At 36.8% G+C, this 27,113-nt stretch overlaps 1 protein-coding gene across 1 annotated transcript in view; it reads right to left on the bottom strand.

The window, feature by feature from the left end:
- The window catches only part of PKHD1L1 (PKHD1 like 1), a 156,342-nt gene that overhangs the window by 32,796 nt on the left and 96,433 nt on the right, over positions 1–27,113 (bottom strand). Inside the window, exons 50-63 of the mRNA XM_032610093.1 lie at positions 26,804–26,995; positions 23,806–23,957; positions 22,484–22,643; positions 21,754–21,925; positions 17,160–17,248; positions 16,668–16,816; positions 15,292–15,421; positions 13,122–13,240; positions 10,911–11,040; positions 8,917–9,090; positions 4,518–4,621; positions 2,838–2,967; positions 1,987–2,108; positions 365–455 (exon numbers count right to left, since the gene is read on the bottom strand). Coding sequence (XP_032465984.1) covers positions 365–455; positions 1,987–2,108; positions 2,838–2,967; positions 4,518–4,621; positions 8,917–9,090; positions 10,911–11,040; positions 13,122–13,240; positions 15,292–15,421; positions 16,668–16,816; positions 17,160–17,248; positions 21,754–21,925; positions 22,484–22,643; positions 23,806–23,957; positions 26,804–26,995 — 1,914 coding nt within the window. The remainder of the gene's footprint in view (positions 1–364; positions 456–1,986; positions 2,109–2,837; positions 2,968–4,517; positions 4,622–8,916; positions 9,091–10,910; positions 11,041–13,121; positions 13,241–15,291; positions 15,422–16,667; positions 16,817–17,159; positions 17,249–21,753; positions 21,926–22,483; positions 22,644–23,805; positions 23,958–26,803; positions 26,996–27,113) is intronic.

The following is a 27,113-nucleotide window of genomic DNA, read 5'->3' as shown; positions in this document are numbered from 1 at the left end:
GGACCTCCCTGAGGCAGTGACTGTGAAGGGGAGGCCTGGGGAGCAGCAAGGCCCGGTCTCAGGAGGGTGAGGATGGGGACGGGGTCTCAAGAGAGGTCCTGGGGCTGCAGTGTCCTAGGGCCAGGGAAGAGCGTGGCATCCTGGGGCTGCCGGAGAAGGGTGATGGGGTGAAGGATGAGAAGAAAATTGGTTTTAATTTTTTCTTTAAACCCAATATTATATGGAAATAATTTAGTTTGTTGAGTTCTTTCAGTGCCTAGGAAGAAGCAATATTACTTTTCAACTCACAAACAATAATTATTTGTTTCGAACAAATTTGGACAAGTTATTTCCTAATTTTAGTGACTCTATGCCAAAGACTTACTTGAGCAAGGTTCACCATTGATGCGATATCCTGCCCTTCCAAATCCAGCCACTACGTTATTTTGTAAGACTGTATTGGTCCCTCTATTTATCTAGTATAACGATAAAGAAAATGCTTTGGGTCAGGCTCTTACACAATTATGCAATGAGAGCAGGTATGCAACATACACTGGAAAACTAATTATGACGATACTTCCAGGAGTAAAAATTTAATTCACATTCACCCCATTCAAATTTATAATACAAATGAAGTACTGAAATTACCTTAGCTTCTTGGTGTAAACCTGCCACTAGATACTATACTTTAGATTTCATTATAAAAGTACATTAAAGAGATTACTTTTCATTTCAGTCACAGAATCCACTGGACGTGGTTGAATATTAACAAGCCATAGACAAAATTCCAGTATTATAACAAGGCTACAAAAATTTTATCACTCTTTTTTGGTTATATTCTGTTACCAATTTGATTTATTAAGAAAAAGACAACTAAGGCAATTACAGTGGACCATAAAATTCAGTAGAGGCATTCATTAAAGAAAATCTGCTATAATAAAAAACTGGGTTAGAACAAGTAGGTAATTACTAAACAAATTTATTTTATGAGCCAAATCAGAGTGGTAGAAAATGAAAAGTATGGAGCACAGAAGGTTTAGTTCTTGCCTACACAGAATCAGCAAAACGGTCCAAATCTCACTTATTTAAAGCATGTTAAACAGCCTTATTTTTAAAGATTATGATAAAAATAGAGTCAAATGGAATTCATAAAACTAAAAAAAATGGTTTCAAAAGATATAGATAACTTTAAAGATTTGGAATTGACATTTGATTACATTCTAACATCTATAAATAGACAAAAAGAGAACATTATTACCTTATAAATGTATACTAAGTTCCAGGCTTTCAGATTTTGCTTTAAGGTAATTATTAATAGTTGTACAAAAACAAAATTCAATCCTTACCCTATCTTTCAAAGAGAGCTTTTTAAATTCCTTTTCTTTCCTATGGTATAAGTAAGTAAGATAAAAACAAGAGGAAGCTATCTTTCCTCTAAATCCTCTCTGTACTTTCTATTTTCTTGCTTACAATCTCACTCTACATCTAAATAAATACCTATAGTAATTGAAGAAACTTCACGGGAAACAAGAAAGGTCCAATTAGTAATATCCGATAAGAGTAAATAACCTTGCATATAGAATCATAATAGTTTTAGATGAGAAATGGATTTTAGAGATTTTATAGTCTATCATTATAATTTTGCATTTAAATTCAGAGTTAAACAGTAAAATGTGTAAGGCATTCAGTCAATTAGAAGCAGAGAGACCCTGTAATGGAACTTGAAAGCAATAATTAATGTTGGAGAAGCAAGTAAATAAGAGAACTATTTAAACCAATGGACGTCAACACAGAGAAAAATCCAATGGCTACTGGAGCTCACAACATCTTTAAAGAAAGTTCATTCACTCCTTTAATCAGCTCACTTTATCCACAATCTTTATCTAAGAAGAAATCATTTTCAATGACATTTTGAGATTTACAAATTATACAGAAATTATAATCTTCAATAAGGGAATTACAAATTATAATTTTGTCTACTTATAATTTTAAATTTGTTCACACTACCTCAATTGCTGCATGCCAGAGAGTTGAGCTCAAGTCTTTTCTGTTCTGATAGGTTCCTGGCCAAACTGAAAGCGTAACCAAGTTTCCTCGGACTCTGTTGGCATCCCCCCATATTCTCATGCCTGGAAAAAAAGAAAATTCCCCCAAATGAGTACTATAGGGAATGTCTTTCATTTCTTCCATGAAATTAGTTTTCTCATTTGAACCTGACAAACAAACCCTTTTGATTTGAGAGTGAACCCTCTGAACTCTTTGATACTCTACCTCTTTAATAGACTACCTGAATTAAAATCTTTTGTTAAATATGTGGGTTCACAGGCTCCACCTTAGATTTTAACAAATATACACACAAATTTTATACACCTTAAATGAATTTGTATTATGCTTTAGACTGATATTCAAGAAAGGACAACCCCCTAAATCAAATCAAATATATATTTTTTAAAAATTATCTTTATTTGTGAATAATCCTTTTGTTTTATATGTGAGAAGTATGTTAAAAGTCAGTAATTTAAACTATTGGTGATTAAATAACTCACATAAGATCATGGTCTGGTAAATAATTCTTCTAGAGCTGTACTGTCCAATATGACAGCCATAGCCACATGTGACTACTTAAATGTAAAGTAATATAATTAAGTACCATTAAAATTAAAAATCCAGTTTCTCAGTCACATTAGCCACATTTCAAGTGTTGAATGGCCACATGCAGTTTAGTAATTGCCATGTTAGCACAAACACAGACCCTTTATTTCCATTCTTGAAGAAAGATCAATTGGACACCCTGGCTCTAGAGTTTGCAGACAAGGTTGTCTCAGAAGACATGTTATTGGACCGAAATATCATATTACCTTCCCCCACTGTAAAGTGAATCACGTTATCATCTATGTCCAATCCATCTGTCCCAAATACACCAACTGCAGGGGAAAAGCCACTGTGAAAAGCACAGCCTTGAATATAAGATGAGCCACGTTCTTGAATCTATAAAACATCAGGATTCAGTGAACATTTTAAAAACAAAGTTAAAGGATATTTAAAGAAAAAAATTTGAAGTAGGTGATTTTCAGAAAACAAATCTTGATAAACAAAATACTCAATTTACATTCCATGAAAGAAGATGACTTCCCAGCAGACCTTTTTTTTTTTTTTTTTTTTTAAACATCTTTATTGGGGTATAATTGCTTTACAATGGTGTGTTAGTTTCTGATTTACAACAAAGTGAATCAGCTATACATATACATATGTTCCCATATGTCTTCCCTCTTGCGTCTCCCTCCCTCCCACTCTCCCCATCCCACCCTTCCAGGCTGTCACAAAGCACCGAGCTAATATCCCTGTGCCTTGTGGCTGCTTCCCCCCACCCAGCAGACCTTTTAATGCTGGGAAATTTCCATATATCTTCGGTTTATGATTAAAAAGAGCCAAAAAGAAATGCTTATTTTAAATGTGAATTAAAAATTCTCAAGTGCTTTTCTATGCATTTATATTTCTATCATTACCTACAAAATGCTAAGGAACTAAAAATTATTTTTCATAACAGTTTATTATATGATGAGCAGGGATTTTTTTTTTTTTAACCACGGAAGTCGATACTCAAGGCAGGGGTTACAATTCAAATGTCTGTAGGAAACAGTCAATGAGTAGTTTAGGGGTTTCAATTACAAACCTACATGATTTAAAATTTTTATTTATTTATCTTTATTGACATATAGTTGATTTACAACGTTGTGTCAGTTTCAAGTGTAGCAAAGTGATTCAGTTATACATATATATCTATTCTTTTCCATATTCTTTTCCATTATAGGTTATTACAAGAATATTGAGTATAGTTCCCTGTGCTATACAGTAGGTCCTTGTTATTTTATGTATAGTAGTGTGTATATATTAATCGCAGACTCCCAATTTATCTCCCCTCCATAATATATATATTTTTAATCTTATTTTATTTATTTACTTTTCATATTTTTATTTTATATTGGAGTATAGTTGATTAACAATGTTGTGTTAGTTTCAGGTGTACAGCAAAGTGATTCAGTTATACATGTATCTATTCTTTTTCAAATTCTATATAAGAAATATGCTCTTTCTCATTTTTTCTTAAATCAGCAGCCCTCTAAGCATATTTATTTTCCCACTTTTGAAAGAGGCATGGATATACAGACATGCTTTTCATTTGAGAAATTTAAGCAACACTCACTTTGTTTAATAGTAACTGTTTGGAAATATTTTTGGTCATTGTAAAGTAAAGTAGAGATGTGAAATACTATTATAGATCTCCAATTCTTTCACCTTTTGTTCTCCATTTTCCATTTTTTTTTTTTTTTACTGACCTTAAATAATGCATGAAATGGTTGGAATCAAATACTGTTGTAGTCTAAAAACGTTAATGGGAAATACATCTAAGAAAGTTTTATTAGATTATAGTCTTAGCAATTCTAAGATATGGGCATTTAATAAAGTTAAATGAAAATCAAATCAAAATCAAAATACTTAATTTTGGGTATATGTAAAAATTAAAATAAAGTACAAACCTGTCCCAGGTTAAGAAATGTTACAGCGTATCTTGGATCCGTGCTATCCCTGAAGCCCTCTTGACCGCTGTGATAAAATTCCACATTACTTATTCTTGCATTTCCTAGTGGGGAAAAGAGTTACACATTTTTTTCCCTTGAAGCTGAATAAAACTTTTTGAAAAACTACTAAAGTTTTTGTAATTTTCCAAATGACAAATTTGTATTCAACTTTTTCATGAAAACTGTATTCATTTTTCTTTGCCCTTTTAATCCAAATAAGGCAATGTTTCTGAATTTGTTTTTTTACTGCCCCTCACAAGAACCTTTTTAGACATTTCTCTTTCTGAATAGCGTTCCCTCTCCATGACATTTTAATACCACAGATATACTACATATCTGTCAAGGTATGGAGGCCCTTTGGAGGACCACAAACTGGTTACGTTTTGTTTTCCCCCAAGAGTCAATTTTCACCTGTTGGTAGTGATATAGTCCCTGTTGAGAATGCATGGCATGAGGCACAAGTTATAATTTACCTGACATTTCAATTTTGATGCTCTAAAGAGCTGTTATGGATATAATCTTTACATAATTTTTTCCAGAATATGCATTGCCAAGTATCTGCTGATCGAGTTTGTCACAAGTGCCACTGAAGTGACAAAAGGCAATTTCATAGATTATTAAGAACAGCAATAACTATCCATGAGCCATGACTCTGTGCCAAGCTCTGTACTAAGTGCTTAACAGGCAATGTGTGGTTTAATTCTCACACAACATTTGTGACTTAGGAACTTTTATAATTCCTGTCTTCTATACAAGGAAACTGAGGCACAGAGATTCATGGCTGGTAAAAATACAGTAGAGGGTATTCCTTGTTTCAAAAACTGATATCTAATAAATTACATTGGAGAAGAGTTATTTTATACTAGAAGGGAAAAGCCTGTCTGGAAATCCATGAGCCAGCGATTAGGTGTATGGTGGAGAACATAAGATTAATAAGATAGATACAGAGAAGAAATGATTACTACAGACCCTGGGCCTACAAAAGCCATTGATGCATTTTGTTTACTTACATCACAAAATAATTTATTGGAGCAAGGAAAGGTTGACATGTGAATAGGGTCCATTATGGGACTTTAAGTATCCAAGATCAGAGTAATTTCATCCCTCTAATCATCTAATTCTTTATCTTTAAAAAGAGGACAATATTTATGCCATAATACTATGAGGACTGAATGACATAATATGTGTTAAGTCCTTAGCACAGTGTCTGGAATCTTGTATTACTTTATGATCATCATTACTATTCTCCTCATCAGTTAAGCTTCTGTTGGCAGATTATGACCAATAGGTAGAAGTTCTAGTGGGACAGCTGCTTGCTCAATATAAAGATTTTCTAAAATGAGAGCTGTTGCAAAATGGAATAGGCAGTATTGTAACCAAGTGAGCTCCTGCTGAAACAGTTCAAGTCAAGAATAGAGGATTACTCCTGGTACCCAGATTGTGAGATTGAAACATCAGCTTCCAAAAAAAGGAACCAGGGTTACTTGGAGGAAGAACTTACTCCCAGTCTCAGCAAGAAAAAAAAAAAAAAAAAATTACAACATGTGCTTGTCATATCAGAAAGTGAAGAAGCTAAAAAAAAAACCCCAAACAGTCAGGGACTTCCCTGGTGGCGCAGTGGTTAAGAATCCACCTGCCAGTGCAGGGGACATGGGTTCAATCCCTGGTCTGGGAAGATCCCACATGCCGCAGAGCTACTAAGCCCCTGTGCCACAACTACTGAGCCCACGCACCACAACTACTGAAGCCCACATGCCTAGAGCCTGTGCTCCACAACAAGAGAAGTCACAACAATGAGAAGCCTGCGCACTGCAAGGAAGAGTAGCCGCCGCACAGCAACGAAGACCCAATGTGGCCAAAAATAAATAAATAAATAAATTTGTAATTAAAAAAAAAAACAACAGTCATAAGGAGGAGGACTTAGGCACCAACATGAAAAGGTTCTGAAGGTCAACGAGAGGGCATTTTCAGTATCAATAAGGTTAACGTTCACAATGGATTAGAACATATCAAATATGTTTAAATCCATGGAACTAATAATGATACTAATAACAAAACAAAACAAAACGAAAACTCCTTGTTACCTTTGGAGGATGCTTGGCAACCAACTCATTGTTTTGAAAAACTAGTTAATAACAGGAAAGAATCAAACATTTTTTCTATCTAAACTATCCTTCAGGGTAGTCAAACAGTGGTCTGGGGAAGCTTCTCTTTAGAGAAATATTTGAGATTATAACTGAGTAGGGAATAGTAGAATTAAAATATCACCATTTTAAACCTCAGTGATTCAATAGATCCAGGCAATGATAATTAATAACTGCTAACATCACAAAAGGAAAAACAATCGTACATTATGTGCCTATTAATGGAAAAATAACAACCAACTATGAGGAATTATTGCCTAAAAATTGAGTCCCAGTCTGGTCAATTTGCTAGTTCTAAATTTGCTACTTATGCATAGAAAATACAAGGGAGGCAGGGACTAGTTAAATTCTAGGGATGCATCACTAAATTCAGACTATTGGAAACACTATAGGACAGATGACCTAACTTCTTTTATAAATAAATTGCAAGGAAAGAGAAATTAATTAGAGATTTAAGATTCATAACCAATTGCAACATGGATCTTATTTAGACCCCGATTTGAACAAAGACAGTGAAAGAAAGAAGGAAAGAAAGAAAGGAAGGAAAGGAAAGAAAGAAGGAAAGAGGAGGGGGAGCAGGGAAGGAGGGAGGAAGGAAGGGAAAGAAGGAGTGAACTGGAGGATTCTGAACAATCATTTGATGTTTAGAGATTATTACTAACATTTTAAAATCTGATTCTTAGAGATGTTTTTAAAGAAGTCTTTTAGATTTACACACTGAACTATTTCTAGATGAAGTAATACATGGTTGCTTCATTCATAATAGCCAAGATATAGAAACAGCCTAAATGTCCACCAATGGATGAATGGATAAAGATGTGAGATACCTCCCTATCTATCTATCTATCTAAAACATTCCACTGTGTGTATACATATATCATTCAGCCATGAGTGAGAAAGAAGGAAATCCTGTCATTTGGGACAACATGGATGGACTTTGAAGGAATTATGCTAAGTGAGATAAGTCAGAGATAGAAAGATAAATGCTGTATGATCTCATTTATATGTGGAATCTAAAAAAGCTGAACTCATAAAAATAGAGAGTAGAAGGGTGGTTATCAGGACCTGTGGGGTGGGAGAAATAGGGAGCTGTTTAAGGGTATAAACTTGTAACTAGTAGATAAATAGTCCTGGAGATATAATGTACAGCTTAGGGATACAGTAAAAATACCATATTATAAACTTCAAAGTTGCTAAGAGACTAGCTCTTAATTGTTCTCACCACACACACACAAATAATAACTATATGACATGATAGAGATGTTGCTGACGCTACTGTGGTAATCATATTGTAATATATAAGTGTATCAAATCAACACATTGTAGACCTTAAACTTACATACTGTTATATGTCAAATATATCTTAAAAAATATATGCTTGCTGCTTCAAAATAATCCGTGGGCTTGAAGAAAGCCGGTGAGCTCAGATCTCAAACAAGACTGGCCAAAGTTGATACCTGTGGTAATTGGTGATGATAAGCATTATATTATACATTTCTCTATCTTTGAAATATATTTGAAATTTTCCTTCAAACAAAAATAACATATCAGTGTGCTTGTTATGAAACGATTTCTGTTTGAGGGCAAGGTTGGGCTAGCTGTTACCTAAGGTCCTTGTTAATTTGATAATTATTTTGCCTATAAAGATAAAATTAGTAGAATAATGTTAGGAATTTGGTTCTGGAGGGTGGTACCTGACTGCAAAATCCCTCTCAAGCCTTTATTTTTCAGTGTGTTAAAAACAAGACATCAGGCCCAAAATGGAGTCACTTGTGCTAAACCCTCCATCATCAAACAGACTTAATTACAGTTTCAGTTCTGAAATGGAACCTTAAACCAGTCCATCACGAATTGCCTGATCAGCATGGGTTAGGTAATCTGCCTGATAAACCTCTGCCCCCTACACGGGAAGTAACCTTGCAATAACCAATCCTCTTTTTTGCCTAGTAAAACTACCTTGTTCCTGCTCCCTTCTGCCTATAAAAGTCTTTTATTTTGCACAGCTCTTTGACGCTCCTTTGTATCAGCTAGATTGGATGCTGCCCGATTCATGAATCCTTGAATAAAGCCAGTAAGATCTTTAAAATTTCCTCAGTTGGATTTTGTTTTTTAACACAAATGATCCTATAAAGGAGTGAGGATTATTTAAGAACTAAACACAGAAGAGACCCTGCTATATTTCATTTAGAAAAATAAACTGAATTTGTACTAACCTTTAAATGTCACCATATTTTCAGTGAATGAGCTGACTAGGACGCGTGCACCAAAAGATTCCTTCAGCCAACCTGGATAATCCTCACCAAGTATTTTGATGTTCCTATTCAGTATCCCAACATCAGCTGCTAACGTGTAGCTCTGACTGGTTTCAGGAACAAGGTATCTTTCAGCTGCAGCGGAAGGACAGTTAGATTATTACCAACACTAAGAAATACCTGTCTTTATTAGTTTCTTTGCAGCTCACAGACCACGTAACTTTCTAATATGCCAAAAGTCAACACAAATGCATGAATTGATTAGAGTTACACGCTTAAATGTACACAGATGGCAGTCGGAAATTATACCTTTTTATTTATAAAATAAATATAATCAAAAGTATTTCTCCTATTTACAGCAAAAAGGTTATTATAATCAGCACTTACAAAGTCACTGCTTCATAGGTATTTTGCAAACACTTCAAATTATACACAAAAACACTCTTTGAGACAAGGTGGGACGCTTACTGTAATTTTAACAGATGAGGAAATGAGATAGAGAAGTAAATGAACTTGCCCAGGGCCATGTAGACAGTCAGCAATACGTAGGTATTACCTCTCCTGAGGCCTAAACCTTGGTTTGTTCCTCTTTTCCTGTGACATATTTTGTACCAACTACAATTCTTTATAAATATGTAGTAGTATATCAAACATAGTCTGTACATTTACATCTTAATAATTTTAAAACAGAACCTAGGGGCTTCCCTGGTGGCGCAGTGGTTGGGAGTCGGTCTGCCAATGCAGGGGACACGCGTTTGAGCCCTGCTCCGGGAAGATCTCACGTGCTGTGGAGCAACTAGGCCAGTGCGCCACGGCGGCTGAGCCTGCGCTCTGGAGCCCGCGAGCCACAGCTGCTGAGCCCACGTGCCACAACTACTGAAGCCCACACGCCTGGAGCCCGTGCTCCGCAGCAGGAGAGGCCACCGTAGTGAGAGGCCCGCACGCCGCAATGAAGAGTGGCCCCTGCTCACTGCAGCTGGAGAAAGCCAGCGTGCAGCAGCAAAGACCCAACACAGCCAAAAATAAATAAATAAAAATTTAAAAAACAGAACCTAAATTACATTCTACATTTCTAGAAGTCTTACCCAAAACTTTAAGACAAGCAGGTACATTTCAAGCAGAGAGAAGTGTTTGGTACTTTAAATGAAAGAATCTATACTGCTGAACTTCAAACACTGTTTTACGATTAAAATGTTCGTCAAAGAAACCTTTTTCTTTTGATTTAAAGAAAAAATATGTGATATAGAATGACAGACACGTGCTTCTATCAAAATACTGCTTTAAAAAGTTCTTTTAAGTTTCTTTTTCATGCAGGTCTGATATCCACCAGTGCATAATGCCACCTTAGCTGTAGGTCTCAGGAGCATCAGAAGTATCTGAATGGCTTTTCTAACGTTACACTCCTGTCTGCTTCCACTTCCTGGGATTCAGATGAAGGTAGCATGTGAAATGGGGAAAGGCTGGGGTGCTGGGAAAGCCCTGATACTACAAATTGAAAGGTCATCTTCAGTTGATTCTGATTAATTCCTTCTTTCCTTGAGAATTAGAGTTTTACCATTTTGCTGCAGCTTGTCTAAGTGCAGTTACCGCTGAGGAATGTGTCAATGAAACAAATCAGGACAAAGATGCTCTTGGATCAAGGGTTCTCAAATTTCAGTGTGCATAAGAATCTCTAGAAGCTTCCCTAAAACAGAAAGTGTCAGCCTTATCCCATAGAATGTAATGGTCACTGCTGAATATTTGCTGACTGAATTAATACACACAGCAGGGACTCTTTGCAGCCAACACACAAACAGTAGCATCCTTTGGGTACCAGTGCCAATCTAAGTGAAATGCTCCTCTAAAAATCTGAGATGTTTTATCAAATGATTGTAATTACAGAGGAGAGCACTAAACTGTGAATATTTCGAGACATTTAACTTATATATCTATTTGGTTAAAGAACAGCCACTTACCAAAGTGAGTATAGGAAAGGGTATCATTGAGAATGAGAATTTTGTGATCATGCAGGATTTTAACGATACTTCTAATTTCAGTCTGGTGGAAATCATAGCTTGTGGTTGTTATCACAATCTCTTCTCCTTCCTTAGAAAAATTCAAGTGCCAAATTCAAGAACAATTTTTAAAAAATAGGTTTATATTTCTTAATAACTATCAAATAATTCTAATTTAACTTACATTGGTTACAACCATGGTATTATCAGCGAGAACAAATCATACATTTAGGTCTCTAAAATAAATATGCTTTTGTTTGATAGCAAGAATTCTATATTTTGAATTATCTCAACATTTCCTTAAGTTGAATTCAGTCACTTAATAAAATCACAGGTGATATACATTTTTAAAATTAGATATATCAAAGCAAATATATTCATATTTTTATTAAAAATTGGTCAGGATAATACTCTTAAGACTTAAAAAATTTCCCCCAGATTTTTTTTTTTTTTACACAGTTAACTATCACTGGATATTCCTGAAAGGTAAGAAAGGCAGAGATAAGTGACAGGGCACGGTCAAGTCTTAGAATCTCTGTATATCATATATGACAAGCTCCTCTTTGTCAACCAAGTCTCTGCTCAAAAGTACTTGCAGGGGATGAAAAATAACTTTTTCCTCTACCCTTCCAAGTTCTCAGCTGGGACCCCTGTAACAAAAGTCATTAACAAGAGAAAAGCATATAGATTTATTCGATATAAATTTTACATGACATGGGAAATGAAGCCCTGAAGAAATGGTTAAACCTGAGCATTTTCATGGAAGAGTGGAGAGTAGAGGAAAATTGTGATAGGTATGAGCTAAGTGTAGGAAACTGGGAGAAACAGCAAGGGTTGGCCATTCAGATTCTTCTCTGTGTTACTTTGTCTTCAGAGCTGAGGATGTCTCTTTCCTCTGGGTATAAGGAGGGCAACTCTCACATGAAGGTTTTGTGACCTGCTTCAGGGGAAAGCCAAAAAGTCCTTCCTGCACGTGCAGAAATTTCTTCCCTTAAACTATTCATATTTTGGGTTAGCATGTCCTGAACCCTGTCATATCCTTGAGAGAGGCTTTCTCTGGCCACTCTATTTAATGTTATCTGCCACCCTCTACCATGGCAGTCTCTATCATCCCTGTTTTATTTCCTTCATCACAAAGATTATAATCTGAAATAACACACATTTATCTGTTCATTTAGTGTCTGCCTCTCCCACTTAAATGCAATTTCCCCTATAGTTTGACCAATTTCTTCACAAATGAATCCTCTATGCCTAGAAAATGTCTGACATTAGGCTAAATATTAATTATATAAATAATATGCAGAAAATATTAACTGGATAAATACTAATAAATGATAATTGGATAAATAATAGGGATATTTAAATCATTTAATCACCTTTTAAAAAGTAATCACACCTCAACTATCACAAATATGAATATATTGTAAGTAGCTTATAATAACTCTCAATAAATCCTCCTTCTATTTATTGATTTTACACTACATTAAGAGAGCCAACCCCATATGTTTTGATGATTTGTATTCATTTACTCAGACTAAGCCTCACTTTGTTCTGTGACCTTATAGCTTATTCTCAGCAGAAAGGAACTGGCTGAAATCTGAGAGTCCGGAAAAGTAATCCATCCATTTCCTTGACCCTTTTGCATTAAAAAGAGTATTTGTAAAACATGTGAGTCCGTGGCCTATGCAAGCCTGGGAGTGTAGTAGAGATCGGAATTGCCACCATTCATATTTTACCAAAATCTCTTATTTAACTCAGGCATGTTTTGAATATCACTGGGCATCAGGATTTGTTTTCTTCCCAAATGCTTAACATGTAAAATCACAAATTAGAAGTAAAGAGATAACCAAGATAACAATAAAATGTATTTAAAATAATTCTTTTTTCTTTTGCAAGAATTTGTAAATAAATATTTTTTACCCCCAAAGTTTCATATTTTCCTTTCATAACTAATATATACATAATGTTCTTTATATGTTCTGAAGAACCTTTGACACCACAATTTTTGAATGCCTGCTATCAAGTCAGCTTTCTGAGTGCAAGCTAATTGCAAAACATACATTTCTCTACTGGCTAATCATGTGACAAAATAAATGTCCATTGGAATAAAGAAGAAACCTTAAGTTGACCCATGGCGTGTTTTCACTTTCCACCACATAGTAATTCCTCTACCTGCCAATCCACAGCATCCATCAGAGAGAGGACTTTGGAACCTGCCTCTGCGGTTTCTGAGAGCTTAGTTTTATATATCGAACGTGGAATTCCATGAAGATCCAGCTCACCAAACACCCCTACAGGAGAAAAACACACTCCTATTTATTCACTGCATAGAACTGAGTTACGTGCTAGTATAAAATGAAACAGTTAGTAGATATATTTTAATAAGCGACTGAACATTTTAGAATGAATGGAAAGAATTGGGGTTATCTGCTCAGGGCTATATAAGAAGGCTTTGGCCCTTTGCCCTACTTCTAGGAATCTGGTCTCTATAAATTGAATTAGTATACAAGGATACATCAATGAGGATGTTTAATACAACAATATTTGGAAATATTAGAAAAACTAGAATTAATCCAAATGTATATCATTATAAGAATGAAGGAGTAAATTAGAATATATTACTAATACTGTAGTGTAATGTGCTATAAAAATGAAGAGTGTTACATGCTAAGTATCAATCTGGAAAGATATTCATAATATGTTAACAAGAAAATTGCGCAGAAATATATTTAGTTCGACCATGTTTTTGTATAAGGCACCACAAGTCATTTTATGTAATATGAATACAGGCATAGATAAAAAGCACGAAAAACACATGTAAAAATTGCTAATGTTAGTTTCCTCAAGGGGAGAGTAGAAGATGTACGTTTTCTCTTGATATGGTTCTGTGTTGCTAGAAATGTTATTTTTGAAATAAAAAAATAAACACATAAAAGCAAACAAAAATTTTTTAAGACTGAATTTGTTTGCCTCAGGAAATTTTTCTTTAAGATTTGAATTTGTCTGTCTCGCAAGAGCTAATTCAATTCTAAACCACTTTTTAATCCCCTTTTTTATTGTCACTGTTTTAGAAATTGTACATCGGAGCAACTGAAGCACATTTATGTGTCTTTTAAATAAATGTGCAGTGGTATTAATAAAAGCATTTATTTATTAGGACCAAATTAAACCCTCTCCGGTCCTTTGCTTTCTAGGCTTGAATAGGAATATGTACAGCCACACAAATGCAACCGGAAAATTAAAACTTAGCAACAGTTGTGACTGGATAACTGATAGCGAGGCAGGAGACATAAGGGCCCCCAGGACAAATGGTTTGAGTTCATTCCTTGTGGACGGATACTCCGAGGTGGGAATAACAGGACAATTGAAGAGAGGAGGCTGGGTCCTGCCCAGATAGAAGATAAGAGACCATATATTCTTCATTCTTGAAGTCAGGAGACCTCCCCGACTACCCATGAGCAGAAAGGCTCCTTGGAGGTCAAAAGGGAGTGATTCTAAGTGATGGCAACTAATGCTCACTACCCACAGGCCTCTTCGGTAGAATCCATCTTGGCTAAGAGATGCACGCGCACACATGGGAAAATCCTGAGATACACCAAATACGGACTCTGAACCAGGCAAGTCAAAATGATTGGTCAAAGGAAACAGGGAAGAAATGCCCCATAAAAGTGATTCAAACTGCCACGAGGGTACGACTCTCTCTCTGAGTCCACCCGTGTGTCTATCCAAAAGTACTGTACTCTTTTTTTCTCTTAATAAACACTTTACTTGTTTCACTACTTTCCATCTTTGTGGGAATTCTTTTTCTGTAAAGCCGTAGGGCCAGGGCCTTGTTACTGACCACTGGTGTAGTGGCTAGGATTTGGTGCTGTCACCACTGCGACACGACCTTAATCACTGGCGGGGAACCAAAACCCTGCTTCAACACCCGAGATCAATAACAGAGCCAACTGATCCACAGATTTTTAATACTGTGTAGGAATAATGCATAAGAAAGTTACCTTTTAGGGGAAAAGTACTAAAATATGAAAAATATTATTGCTTATATAAAAGAAAGATTATGAAGAAAACCAGATTAGAGAAACAATATACATATGGAGTGATTCGTTAGTGTTGCAATAAATTACATTTTGGAAATATGCACATCTGTATCTATTTTAATGTGACATGATTTAATTTTTTAAAATCTCAGCAACTTCTATAACCTGTTACTACAAATCAATGTCTGTAAAAACTTCTGAAACCGTAACATCATGAACTCATAACAAGTCTTTTAGTGCTACATGTTCTAAAGTAGATTTGCAAAACTAATATGACTCTTTTGGTATCTGGAAACACATACCTAGGACCTTTGATCCTTGATTTGGTCCTTCTGGAAGAGCCCACTCTGGAGTAGAATGATTCCCTCTAAGAACAATCTGTAATTCTCCTTTAAAAGGATTATCTTCCCAGCCACCAATTAATCTACCTCCCTGCAGTGAAGCAGAAAATTGTTAATACTTCAAAACTGAGCAGGAAGAATTTCCCCATAAAAAAGGAATTAGGAAGACTGGCAGCCTCCCCTAGTAAAAATGAATGAATTTTTGTTTTAAAAAGAACAGTACTGTAACTAGAAGTGACCTTAATTTAACCCAGCCACTTTGGGATGGGCAGTTTAAATGATTTTTCCAAGGTCAAATTCAACATCTACCTACTGTCAGAACTGGACCTGAAACTGAGACCTCCTAAAACCTAAGCTAGTGCTGTTTGAACAGATCACACTGTACTTTAAAATAATGCGGCATATATAAAATATACTCTTCTATTTATATCTAAGCTATGTTATTCATGAGCCATCACTGTTAATAAAAATTGCTATTACTAAATGCTTGCTGATTCTATGCCAGGCATAACATGCAAGGTTTTACATGTTTTATATCATTTAAACTTTACACTAAACCCATGAATTGGAATTACTATTCTCATTTCATAGGTGAGAAAACTGATGCAGAAAGAAGTCAGATAACGTAACCTGTTACCAAACTATTAAACAGTGAGGTAAGGATTCAATCGTAGCATTAATTTACCTCTAAGCTCTGTCTCTAACACCTTTAAAGCATTAAAGGCCTAGTTTTATGAAAGAAAGGCTCCCACTTATTCTTTAGTGGTGCTTAATACCCTTTTGGTTAAGCTATTCTTTTAAATGAACACCAATAAAAGACTGACAGAACAATTAAACTGATTAAACTATTACATGTTCAAGACCATCTGAGGTTTATGAGAGAATGAGGTGATTATTCCAAACAACTGAAATATTTTTATTAGTCTGCTCCTGGTTTTCATAATCCCACCTACATCCATTCATTTTAAGAAACACTGTTTGTTTTCTTAAAAAAAAGGCTTGAAATCTTTTTTTTTCTCAGAACTCCAGTGGATTCTCTGTTAGTTGCAGCAAGCTGTGAGTTTAACTTTACCTAATAATAATACAAATATTCTAAAGGATTGAAAATGAGCAAACCTCACTAAAAATTGGCATGATAATTACTGCTTTAGGAATGTGTCATTAATATTTAAAGGAGAGCAGAAATATATTGAACTTAGGCTTGCATTTCATGCGGTAAAGCCAGTTGTGTTTTAATCACATCAGGTGCATATGCTTTCTTATAATTTGCTTAGTAAATCTCCAACATTCTAGCATTTGGCAAATAAGGCTATAAATTATAAGACTGTCACTCTTACCTGCAGTAATATGTAGGTAGCATTCAAAACAACTTTTCTATAAGAAGACTCTGCAGCTCCCACATTATGTTTATCTTCCAATTCTAGAACCCCCCAAATAACAAGTCTTTCCATTGGTGGAATATCTGTGTCTGCCACAATCCATGTTCCTATAAAACAAGACGTTAATATAAGGAATATAACATAATCCATAGACTATAGCCTATAGATAAAACACTGACAGCCCTATCAGTGAGTCCTAATTTAGAAGTTGGTGAGCCTTTTTCCACACAATGACTAATTCTTGTCTCTCTCAGAAAATCCATTATTCTTAATATTCAGGTTTAAATCCACATAAAACCCAGAAGCAACGTCTGACATCCAGGACACAACTGAATCCATCTCTTCACATTTTCTCTTTCTCCAAGGTGTGCTGCATAAAGGTATCTACCCTAACTGCTAACTATTGTGGTATAAACACAGTGTTTTATTTATTTACATTTATGCATTTACCTTCAGGAATAACAACATTTGCTCCTGGGTGAGGTATGGTATAATTATTTTCTCGAGATGACTGCCAAAAAGAATCATTTGACCATAAGCTGAAAAGAGAAAAGAAGTATTTCCATTAAGTTTTATCTCTGTATATTTAATGAGCATCTCCTTAGAGTGTAGCACTATACTAGATGTTTTAGGGATGACAGAATGCAAATTGGATAGTTTGTAATTTCAGTAAATAGACAAGCTAATGTACGCTATTAGTAAGGTACTCAACACACACAATTACATATATAGTTTTTTCTCCATTGAAGAAAACTTCCTTTCCACCCACAATCCGAATCACATTTTCTCCTACTAAATCCTTATTGTGATACCCTAATTTTGTCTAAAATGTAAATAACTTAACTTCCTCCTAAGATTTCACATGGTGGAAAAGTGAAAAGAAATGCATCCTTTGTCCATTTAAAGACCCTTACGTATGGTGCTATTTCGTAGGGAAAGGGACAGGAGGGTATATAGTTGCCTAGATTCTATGAAGGGAAGGCTGGAAGAATGGTCTGTGAATAGGCAAGGATGGGTCAATGAGGGTAAGCCGCTGGGCTGTGGGCAGGACGGCAGGTCTATAACCAGAGTGAAGGTTACGTTACATTGAAATAAATATGGAAAGCACAGTTGGAAGAGAGACGGTCTCCACTTTCCATCACTATGCCTGCTTGAAACTATCTCAGTGCAAATTGTTACAAAGAATGTTATTATAAAGTTGATTGCATTTTCCCATTTAAAAATGTTCACAGGGGTTGCTCTCCTGACCTAGTAAAAATGTTTAAAAATTCTATGATACTAATGCAGGAATTTTACAAATAACCAATATAGTTTGTTTCATTAAAAGTATATTTTTTTCACACATTTGAATTACTAAGCTGTATTACTAAAAACTCTGTTGATCAAAAATCCTGGCATAAAAATTTTGTCTCCATGGATTTAAAAGAGAGGTTAGCAATTACACGATCATTTAGGATTATTTAGATTCACAGTAATACATTTTTCATGACGCAATCTCAATGAAGGTTTGTTTAAAGGTTGTATCTATCTAAATAAATAAATTGATCAGGATTGTGCAGATTCAATAGTTGAGTTCATCTAGCTTTTCTCAAGCCTTTCATTCTTATCCCCAGCAGCACTATACCACATGTTATACATTCTTCTACTAATTGCCCGCTGTTACGATCAAAAAAGCCCAGTACGGGCTTCCCTGGTGGCGCAGTGGTTGAGAGTCCGCCTGCCGATGCAGGGGACGCAGGTTCGTGTCCCGGTCCGGGAAGATCCCACATGCTGTGGAGCGGCTGGGCCCGTGAGCCATGGCCGCTGAGTCTGCACGTGCGGAGCCTGTGCTCCGCAACGGGAGAGGCCACAACAGTGAGAGGCCTGCGTATCGAAAAAAAAAAAAAAAGCCCAGTACTTCTTAAACTAAGCATTTGTGTGTTGTGTAGCTAGACCTGTATATTCTAGTCCTGAGGTACCAGTTTTGGATCAAGATTCTGTTTGTTTTCACTGATAGCTATTTGCAAAATACCAATTTATAATTCCAATTATAGCTATTTCCAGTGAGCAGAGCTCATATTGTGAGAGGAAAAACATATCCTATGACATATACATGTAGTGTATCAACACATACCTCTATCACATCCTGGTCTACACCAATCTAAATCTATTAATGAGTCATAATAAATATTAAGTAAATATTGAATAATTTTATCTACCTTAGACTATCTAGGGCTTTTTGGCCAATAACCTTTATGGCCCATATTTCTTCTGAAGTTCTCTAGACTCTTTTTTATGAGCCTCCCTGCTTTCTCTACTGTCCCTCTGTTACACAGAGTAGTAAAAGTGGCCTTTTCAAAATGTAATGTCACTTATCAGCTGAAACATTTAAAGGCTTCTCATATTTCTTAACACTAACTGCCTGCATGACCTGAATGGTCTGATTTCCACCTATGTCCAATGCTATGTCCAGGCCACTCTCCCCTGCTCACAAGGGTCCAGCCATGCAGATTTCCTCTCAGTTCTTGGATATGCCGCACTCGTCCCCACATCAGGGCCTCTGCCCAAGTTGTCCCCTTGGCCTCGAACCCAACCTTCACACAGCCAGCTCTTACTCACCCTTTGGGTCTCAGCTAGAATATCCCCTCCTTTGAGAGGCTGTTCCTAACCATCCACCCAAAGGAGGCCCCTGCCATGTTGTCTTCTGTCCCAGCCCCTTATCCATTCCCTTTACAACCTTTATCACAACTCAAACTCATGTGCTTTATTTTCTGCTTACTTTTTTGTTTGTTTGCGTGTGTTGGCATCTGTCTCTTCAGACAGAATGTGAGTGTTATGGGGGCAGGGACCACATCTATGTTGTCCACAACTGAATCTCAGAGCCCAGCACAGTGCCTGGCACATAGCAGGTGCTATTTTTTAATGGCTGGATGAACATATAAACAAATTCAATTATTATTCTTTTGTGCAATGTTATCGCAGAATCTGTATATTCTGAAATCGCAATTCACTTAATAAATAATATTGATTTGTACTTGATGCACAGTAGTGGGCTCTTACATGCCCACTAACTGTTAACTTTTATCATCACCATCGTTATTTTTATGGTTATTATTTGCCCATAAGGGACACAAATATTCATCAAATCAGGATCATGCCTTTAAGGGTCTTAAAGACTAGTACTGTTGTGTACTAGTACCATCATGTATGGTAATTACTATAATATAAAGTAGAAAGTTATGTTTCATATGAGATATAAAGGTAAAGGACTTTATAAGTTTCAAAGACAGAAAAATTTTTTTTTTTTTTTTTTTTTGCGGTACGCGGGCCTCTCACTACTGCGGCCTCTCCCGCTGCGGAGCACAGGCTCCGGACGCTCAGGCTCAGTGGCCATGGCTCACGGGCCCAGCCACTCTGCGGCATGTGGGATCCTCCCAGACCGGGGCACGAACCCGTGTCCCCTGCATCGGCAGGCGGACTCCCAACCACTGTGCCACCAGGGAAGCCCAAAAATTATTTTTAACTACAAGACTTAATATATATTTTGGAAATTGAATATTTGAAATAAAATTAAATAAGTTGTATTATGAGACTTGACCAAGACTGTTATTCTATTTAAAATATGATACAAATGAACTTATTTATAAAACAGAAGCGGGGCTTCCCTGGTGGCACAGTGGTTGAGAATCCGCCTGCCAATGTAGGTGACACGAGTTCGAGCCCTGGTCTGGGACGATCCCACATGCCATGGAGCACCTGGGCCCGTGTGCCACAGCTGCTGAGCCTGCGCTCTAGAGCCCACGAGCCACAGCTACTGAGCCCGTGTGCCACAACTGCTGAGGCCTGTGCACCTAAAGCCCGTGCTCCACAACAAGAGAAGCCACAGCAATGAGAAGCCCACACACCGCAGTGAAGAGTGGCCCCCCGCTTGCTGCAACTCGGGAAAGCCTGTGCGTAGCAACAAAGACACACGCAGCCAAAATTTTTTTAAAATTAAAAGAAAACAAAAAAACAGAAGCAGACTCACAGGCACAGAAAACAAACTTATGGTTACCAAAGGGGAAAGGGGGTGGGGAGGGATAAGTGAAGAGTTTGGGATTGTCACATACAAGCTACCATATATAAAATAGAAAAACAAGTATGCACAGGGAACTACAGTCAATATCTTATAATAATCTATAATGGAAAAGAATCTGAAAAATGTATATATATATAACTGAATCACTTTGCTGTACACCAGAAACTAACACAACACTGCAAATCACCTATCCTTCAATAAAAAATAGGGACTTCCCTGGTGGCGCAGTGGTTAAGAATCCACCTGCCAATGCAGTCGGCCCGGGTTCAATCCCTGGTCCGGGATGATCCCACATGCCGCGAAGCAACTAAGCCCGTGCACCACAACTACTGAGCCTGTACTCTACAGCCCGTGAGCCACAACTACTGAGCCCACGTGCCTAGAACCCGTGCTCCATAACAAGAGAAGCCACTGCAATGAGAAGCCCGCACACCACAAAGAAGAGTAGCCCCTGCTTGCCGCAACTAGAGAAAGCCTGCCATGCAGCAACGAAGACCCAAAACAGCCAAAAATAAATAACATAAATAAATAAATTTATTTAAAAAAATAAATAAAAATAAAAACACTCACATACACAGACACAAAAAGACAGTTATTCTAGAGAAAGAGATGCCACCTGCTAAGAAAGCATTGGATCAATGAGGACATAGTTTCTGGTGCTGTTGGAAGTTTGTGATCTCAGGTAATTCACTTAACGTCTTCAGGCTTCAGCTCTCTCACCTATATAATAAGGGAATTGGTCTAAAAATCCAGATCTAACGTTCTGCAAGTATGAGATTCCCAGTAACTTTCACACATAATTTGTGTGAGGTTTTTTTCCATTTTGTCATCAGGGTGGTTGTAAGGCTCAAGTGAAGCAATGAGTGTGGAAGTGCTTTGGGACCTACTGTACAGGAGGAGGGCACCAGTGTCTCAGCCAGGATGACGTATGAAAAGGATGCTGTCAAGAACTATTTAAGTATATTAACGAACAAAAGGCCTGTATACTTATATGTGGCTGGTCGCTTCCTGGGAATTGGTTTTCTTGATGGAGGATGTACAGGAAAGCAATCCTGGAGAACACAGCAGTAAGCTTGGAAATTAATAACAACATCCTTCACATCAGGATCCAGGGTCCCAGAAACGGACTGGCTCTGATGAAGGTCATTTTTTCCTGACACTGAAAGTGAAGTAAAAGCAGTTTAAACTAACATGATGATCAAAGTACTTGAATGTAAACAAAATATGGCAATTTGAAAATATTCTTTAGATAGTAACTTGGTATAATTCAAATGTATGGAATAGGTATGAAAAAATTCTGACAAAATGCACACGTCTGATTAAGAAGCAGAGTCAAAATACCTTGACAAAAACAAATATTTTAGAACTTGATTAAACTGTACTCTTAAATATTTTTATTTTCCAAAAATAATTAAATAATAAAAATGGAAACAAAATATATGACAGTTCATTGTACTCATTTCCTCTAATTTTGTGAAATAAATGTTGGAGCCAATTATGAGTGTTGGTGCTACATCCAAACATAAAATGTAAGTTCTTAATTCAACTCAAGCCTCTTCCAGGGTAAATTTAGTCTCCATTCTTTAATTCAACAAACATTTATTGAGTCCTGCTATATACAAGGCACTATATAACACATTTGCCCATTAAGCAATTTTTCTCCTCCTTTAGATGAAGCAATAGATAAAACAATCACTTTTGCCTATTGAATACATACCCAGGTAATATAGAGTACTAGTGTTGGCTTCAAGGTGCCAGTCTCCATTCTTGCTAGTATTCCAATTCAATGGATTTGAAGAGCCATTCCTCATATCAATGATATTAAACATATCAGCATTTTGAGTGAAGTTATGAGATATGATTACATAGTCTTGTTCCTATAAAAGTTTGCAAAAAAGTGACTTGTTTTATATGCTAATATCCTGCATAACATACACTAATTTTTTTTTTTTTGCGGTACGGAGGCCTCTCACTGTTGTGGCCTCTCCCATTGCGGAGCACAGGCTCTGGATGCGCAGGCTCAGAGGCCACGGCTCGCGGGCCCAGCCGCTCCGCGGCATGTGGGATCTTCCCAGACCAGGGCACGAACCCGTGTCCCCTGCATCGGCAGGCGGACTCTCAACCACTGCACCACCAGGGAAGCCCAACATTCACTAATTTTGATGACATTAATTAATTAACCCCATATTAAAACTTAACTTTTGGTTTTAGTTTGGTTTTCATCTTCCATTTATATTTTGTTTATGAACGTTTTACCTGTCTATGGTAATAACGCTAACTCTATCACTAAGGTAATGAAAGTCTTTCTTTCTTTCTCTCTTTCTCTCTCTCTCTCTATATATATATATATACATACACATACATATATATGTATACATTCAGAGAATATTTAGTTTCTATAATGTTTCAAAACATTTGAAACAGTGCTAGGTATTGTTTTTTTTTGCTGCCCATATGTAGTACAAGTAGAAGAATGTGAACAGGGATGAAAACACCCAATTCAGGATACTGGTGACCATTAGCAGTGAAGAGTGGGGATTGATTTCAGAGCAAGACATACAGAGGACTTCCACTTCACTTAAAAATGTTTATTTCTTTAAAAAAGTCTGAAGTACATAGTCAAAGAATGTTAGATTCAGATAGATCTAGGTGGTGGGAATATAGGACTCGGCCTGTTATTTTCTGTACTTGCTATATTTCAGAATACAAATAATAAAGCCCTTAACTGGTGCCCAAAACATCATAAGCACTGAATAAATGTTAGTTATTATCATGGTAATAATAACAGGGCACAAGCTTAGTACTATAGGAATGTGGCAGAAAGATGGCTTACTTCTGATTCTTAAAGGAGGGGGTTTTTTTTGGCTTGCTTCTGAGATTTAGGATGGGTCATGAAAAGTGTGCAGACTTTACCAGGTCAATATGTGAGGCAAGGGCATTCTGGGCCTCACAGTTGGTGTAAGGATGAGTGTGTGGGCTGCTTTTGAGTAATATGCAATCAAAATTATTAGAAGATGGATTATGCAACTCTTTGTTTACCTTAAATCCATAGAATGTTGACGTATACGAAATGTTGGTTATGTGATCTACACTTTTAAAATACCAGTTAATGTGCTTTGCATTTGGAATCAGAGCCATCCATCCAGACATATGAGTCAGTCGTTTCTTCTGAAAGGGAACAATGCTTGTGCCTATAGAACATAAAACAAATCACAGTAATCTCTACATCTAGAAAATTCCTTCTCTTATGAACAAGTGCAAACGTAAATATTACTCTAGTCTACGGAAGTCTCTAAAGAGGTCAGTATAGTATTTCATTACTTATGTTCTAAATGTCTTTGTTTACCCGAAGGCCCCACTGTTCAATATCACACTTAACTGAAACATAAAATGCTTTCTCACTTGGAATTCTGAATTGAGATGGAGGCTTTGTTCCTTAGGGAAAAATAAAATTGAACTATGATGACAATAATGACCACTAAGACAAAAGTGCTTAAATATATCAATGCAATTTTTAAAATACATTGATCTAAAATATAATTCCATTTCTATTCTTTTAAGAACTTAAGTCTTCAGAATCCTTGATCTGCAAAATATGCAAATATAAGTCCTGAACTTTATTAGATTCTCCTATATGGGTTGTGTCAATCAAAATCAGCCTAGCAAGTATGAATGGAAAGCTTTGATACAGAGCCCTTAAGGAACTAGACTAAAGTAGACCTACCTCTAACACTGGCCATGATACCCTAAATTTTGTGAATGATGAACTTGGAACCTGAACTACCTGTAATGGGAAAAAAATTTAATTTGAGAGAATGCCTGACAACTTCAGCTGAAGATCTGGAAAGATCTCTCACAATATAAAGAAAAACATCTGTGATTAATGAATTAATTCTGTTCTTTCCCTCCCTTCTCTCTCTCTTTTCATCTCTGATTGAATTTTATGTTAAATTTGCAACCTCTTCCCTTACAAAGTTAGGTGGAAGAAGCTAGGCGCAAGATTACAAAATAAACTGTCATTCTTTTCCTTTGGGGATAAGGCAAAACAAATTCCAGTATCTAGGAGGAACAAATTCTTTGGCTTATGAATTAGCATTAAGTTTTGAAAAGCCCATGACCAGAGGCACTAAAAACTCACAGTTTTTAAGAAGACCTGCAGAGTATGAGAAGAACCATAATAATTTGGATTATTCAGCAAATATCCACTCCTCTCCCCTCCTTGAGGGCAGGATAGACTTCCCTGCTCTGTGGATACTGGGTGACTTCTTTGGTCCCTCGGCTATTAGCAGAACTGACACTGCAAAGACTTAAAAGTGCTTGCTGGGTGAAACATGCCCTCTTGAGGCTCTGTCACTGCAATGCAAAGAGGCTCCCCCAGGAGAATAGTGGGTAGCACTATTAATAGTGGGTAGTGACCTTTGGCGTATGCAGACAGAAAAATTATATAGATCTGGGGGGACAGAAATCTAATTCAAGTTACCCAAGTGGAAATTTGCTACCTCTTACCTATTTCCTAGATCCAAGACAATTCACAGACTGGAAGCAGCTCCACTGAGTGGGAGAAATCTGTGGCCATTTATCAGGCTACTGCATACTAAGGAGAGGAAACTATCCAGACCTTCCAAGAGTTGTTAGCTTCTGGCTCTGAACTGATACTAACCCTCAGACACCCTAATGCCACCATGGTCTACCAGCTGGAGTGGCAGCTTATGAAGGCCAGGCCCTAGAATGAGTCTTTGCTCAGTCTCATGCCTGGTCCACTGAGGCCACTGGCTCATCTTATGGTTATTCCTCCAGTTCCAAAATGTATAGTGGGAATAGGCATAGAACTTTGTTTGGAAGAAGGGCAGAAGTTGAAATTCTCACAACTATAATTTTAGCAGTTATCGTATGGCTGGTATAATTATGCTACACGTTTTCAAAATTCACTTGGCCTATATTGAGATACATAATTTTAGTTTCAAATTGTAAGTTTCTACCTTGTAAATATGATTAAATGTGGAAATTTGGGAACGCTGTCATCAAGAAGCTACATCATTTAGATTTATGCAGAAAATGTAGAAAACTGTATTTGAGAATCATCTGATAGCACATGTTTGGTTCATCAATGCCTTTCCTATTTTCCAAAATCTGCAGTCTGTCAGAACAGTGATATGAGAGTGGATTAATTGTAGATAAATATTTTAACTAATAATTCATAGACAGATGATGGATGTGTGGATGGATGGATGGATGGAATGATATAAAGATCTGAGCCAATCAGGGTAGGCCAGGTCAGATGTGATGAAAATAGATATACTTAGTAACTGGAAGAATTCCTAATGGAGGGAGGGAAAATCACGCAGGAAGGACTGAGTGAACACTCTAGGAACCATGCTCCCCCACCCTGTTACGAAGATAAAAGAAAAGCAATTCTAAAACCTTGAGGGGGGAAAATGCAGATATTAACACCACAGTGAAAAATCTGAGACATGTGAGAATCAGGGTTACTACTATATCCCCATTTAACTTGCTTGTCTGGCTGGTGCATATGCCAGATGCATCATGAATAATGACAGTAAATTAATGCAATCTAGTCAGGCAATGATGTCAAGCCATCTGGTGTTCCAGGTACATTAGCTTTACTGAAACAAATCAGTAAATCAACAGTCTCTGTGCAGCTATTGACCTAGCAGATGCTCCCCCCATCCTATTTCAATCAGCAAAGATAATCAAAATAATTTGCTTTCAGTGGCAGAAAAAATGGTATATTTTTACTGTCTTGATCCTAAAGCTATCCTAAAGCTATCCTAAAGTCAACATTCCTGCTGTCTGTCATAATATTGGCTGGAGGTTCCTTAATCAGCAGAATGTCATGCTGGTCCAGGCGTTTATTCAACACTCCTCACAAGCCCATTTTGGGATGTGATATTTGTTTCCTGCCTGGTTTCTGACTGATATAAATATTATGCTTTTCCCAGTGTTCTCAAGAAGATGATGATGAAAATTGAGGAAAACATATTTAAATGAGTGGTTTAAATGATTGTGTTCTACTTACCGAAGGAGTCTGAGAGAACCACATCCTTTTCAAGCAGAGACACTGGAGAAGGCTTGTTGAATGCCAGCCGGTGGAAGCTGACCGAGGCGTCACAGACAGACCCAGGGAATCCTATGCTCCACTCGGCTTCTTGACTGCAGTGAGAAGGGTCCAGCAATGAGCTGTGTGGAATGACGGTGTGTCCTTTGTGACCTAGGAAATGAACACAAACAGCCGACTTCCTATTTCATGTTAGAAAACTAAAAAGCTAAACAGTCTAAAACATATATTTACTATAACCCATAGTGCCACGAATACAATCTAAAAGTCT

Source organism: Phocoena sinus, chromosome 17 (assembly GCF_008692025.1).
Source record: "Phocoena sinus isolate mPhoSin1 chromosome 17, mPhoSin1.pri, whole genome shotgun sequence".
NCBI lineage: Eukaryota > Metazoa > Chordata > Mammalia > Artiodactyla > Phocoenidae > Phocoena > Phocoena sinus.
The sequence above is the reverse complement of the archived record's forward strand: the minus strand, read 5'-3'. Positions and strand labels throughout refer to the sequence as shown.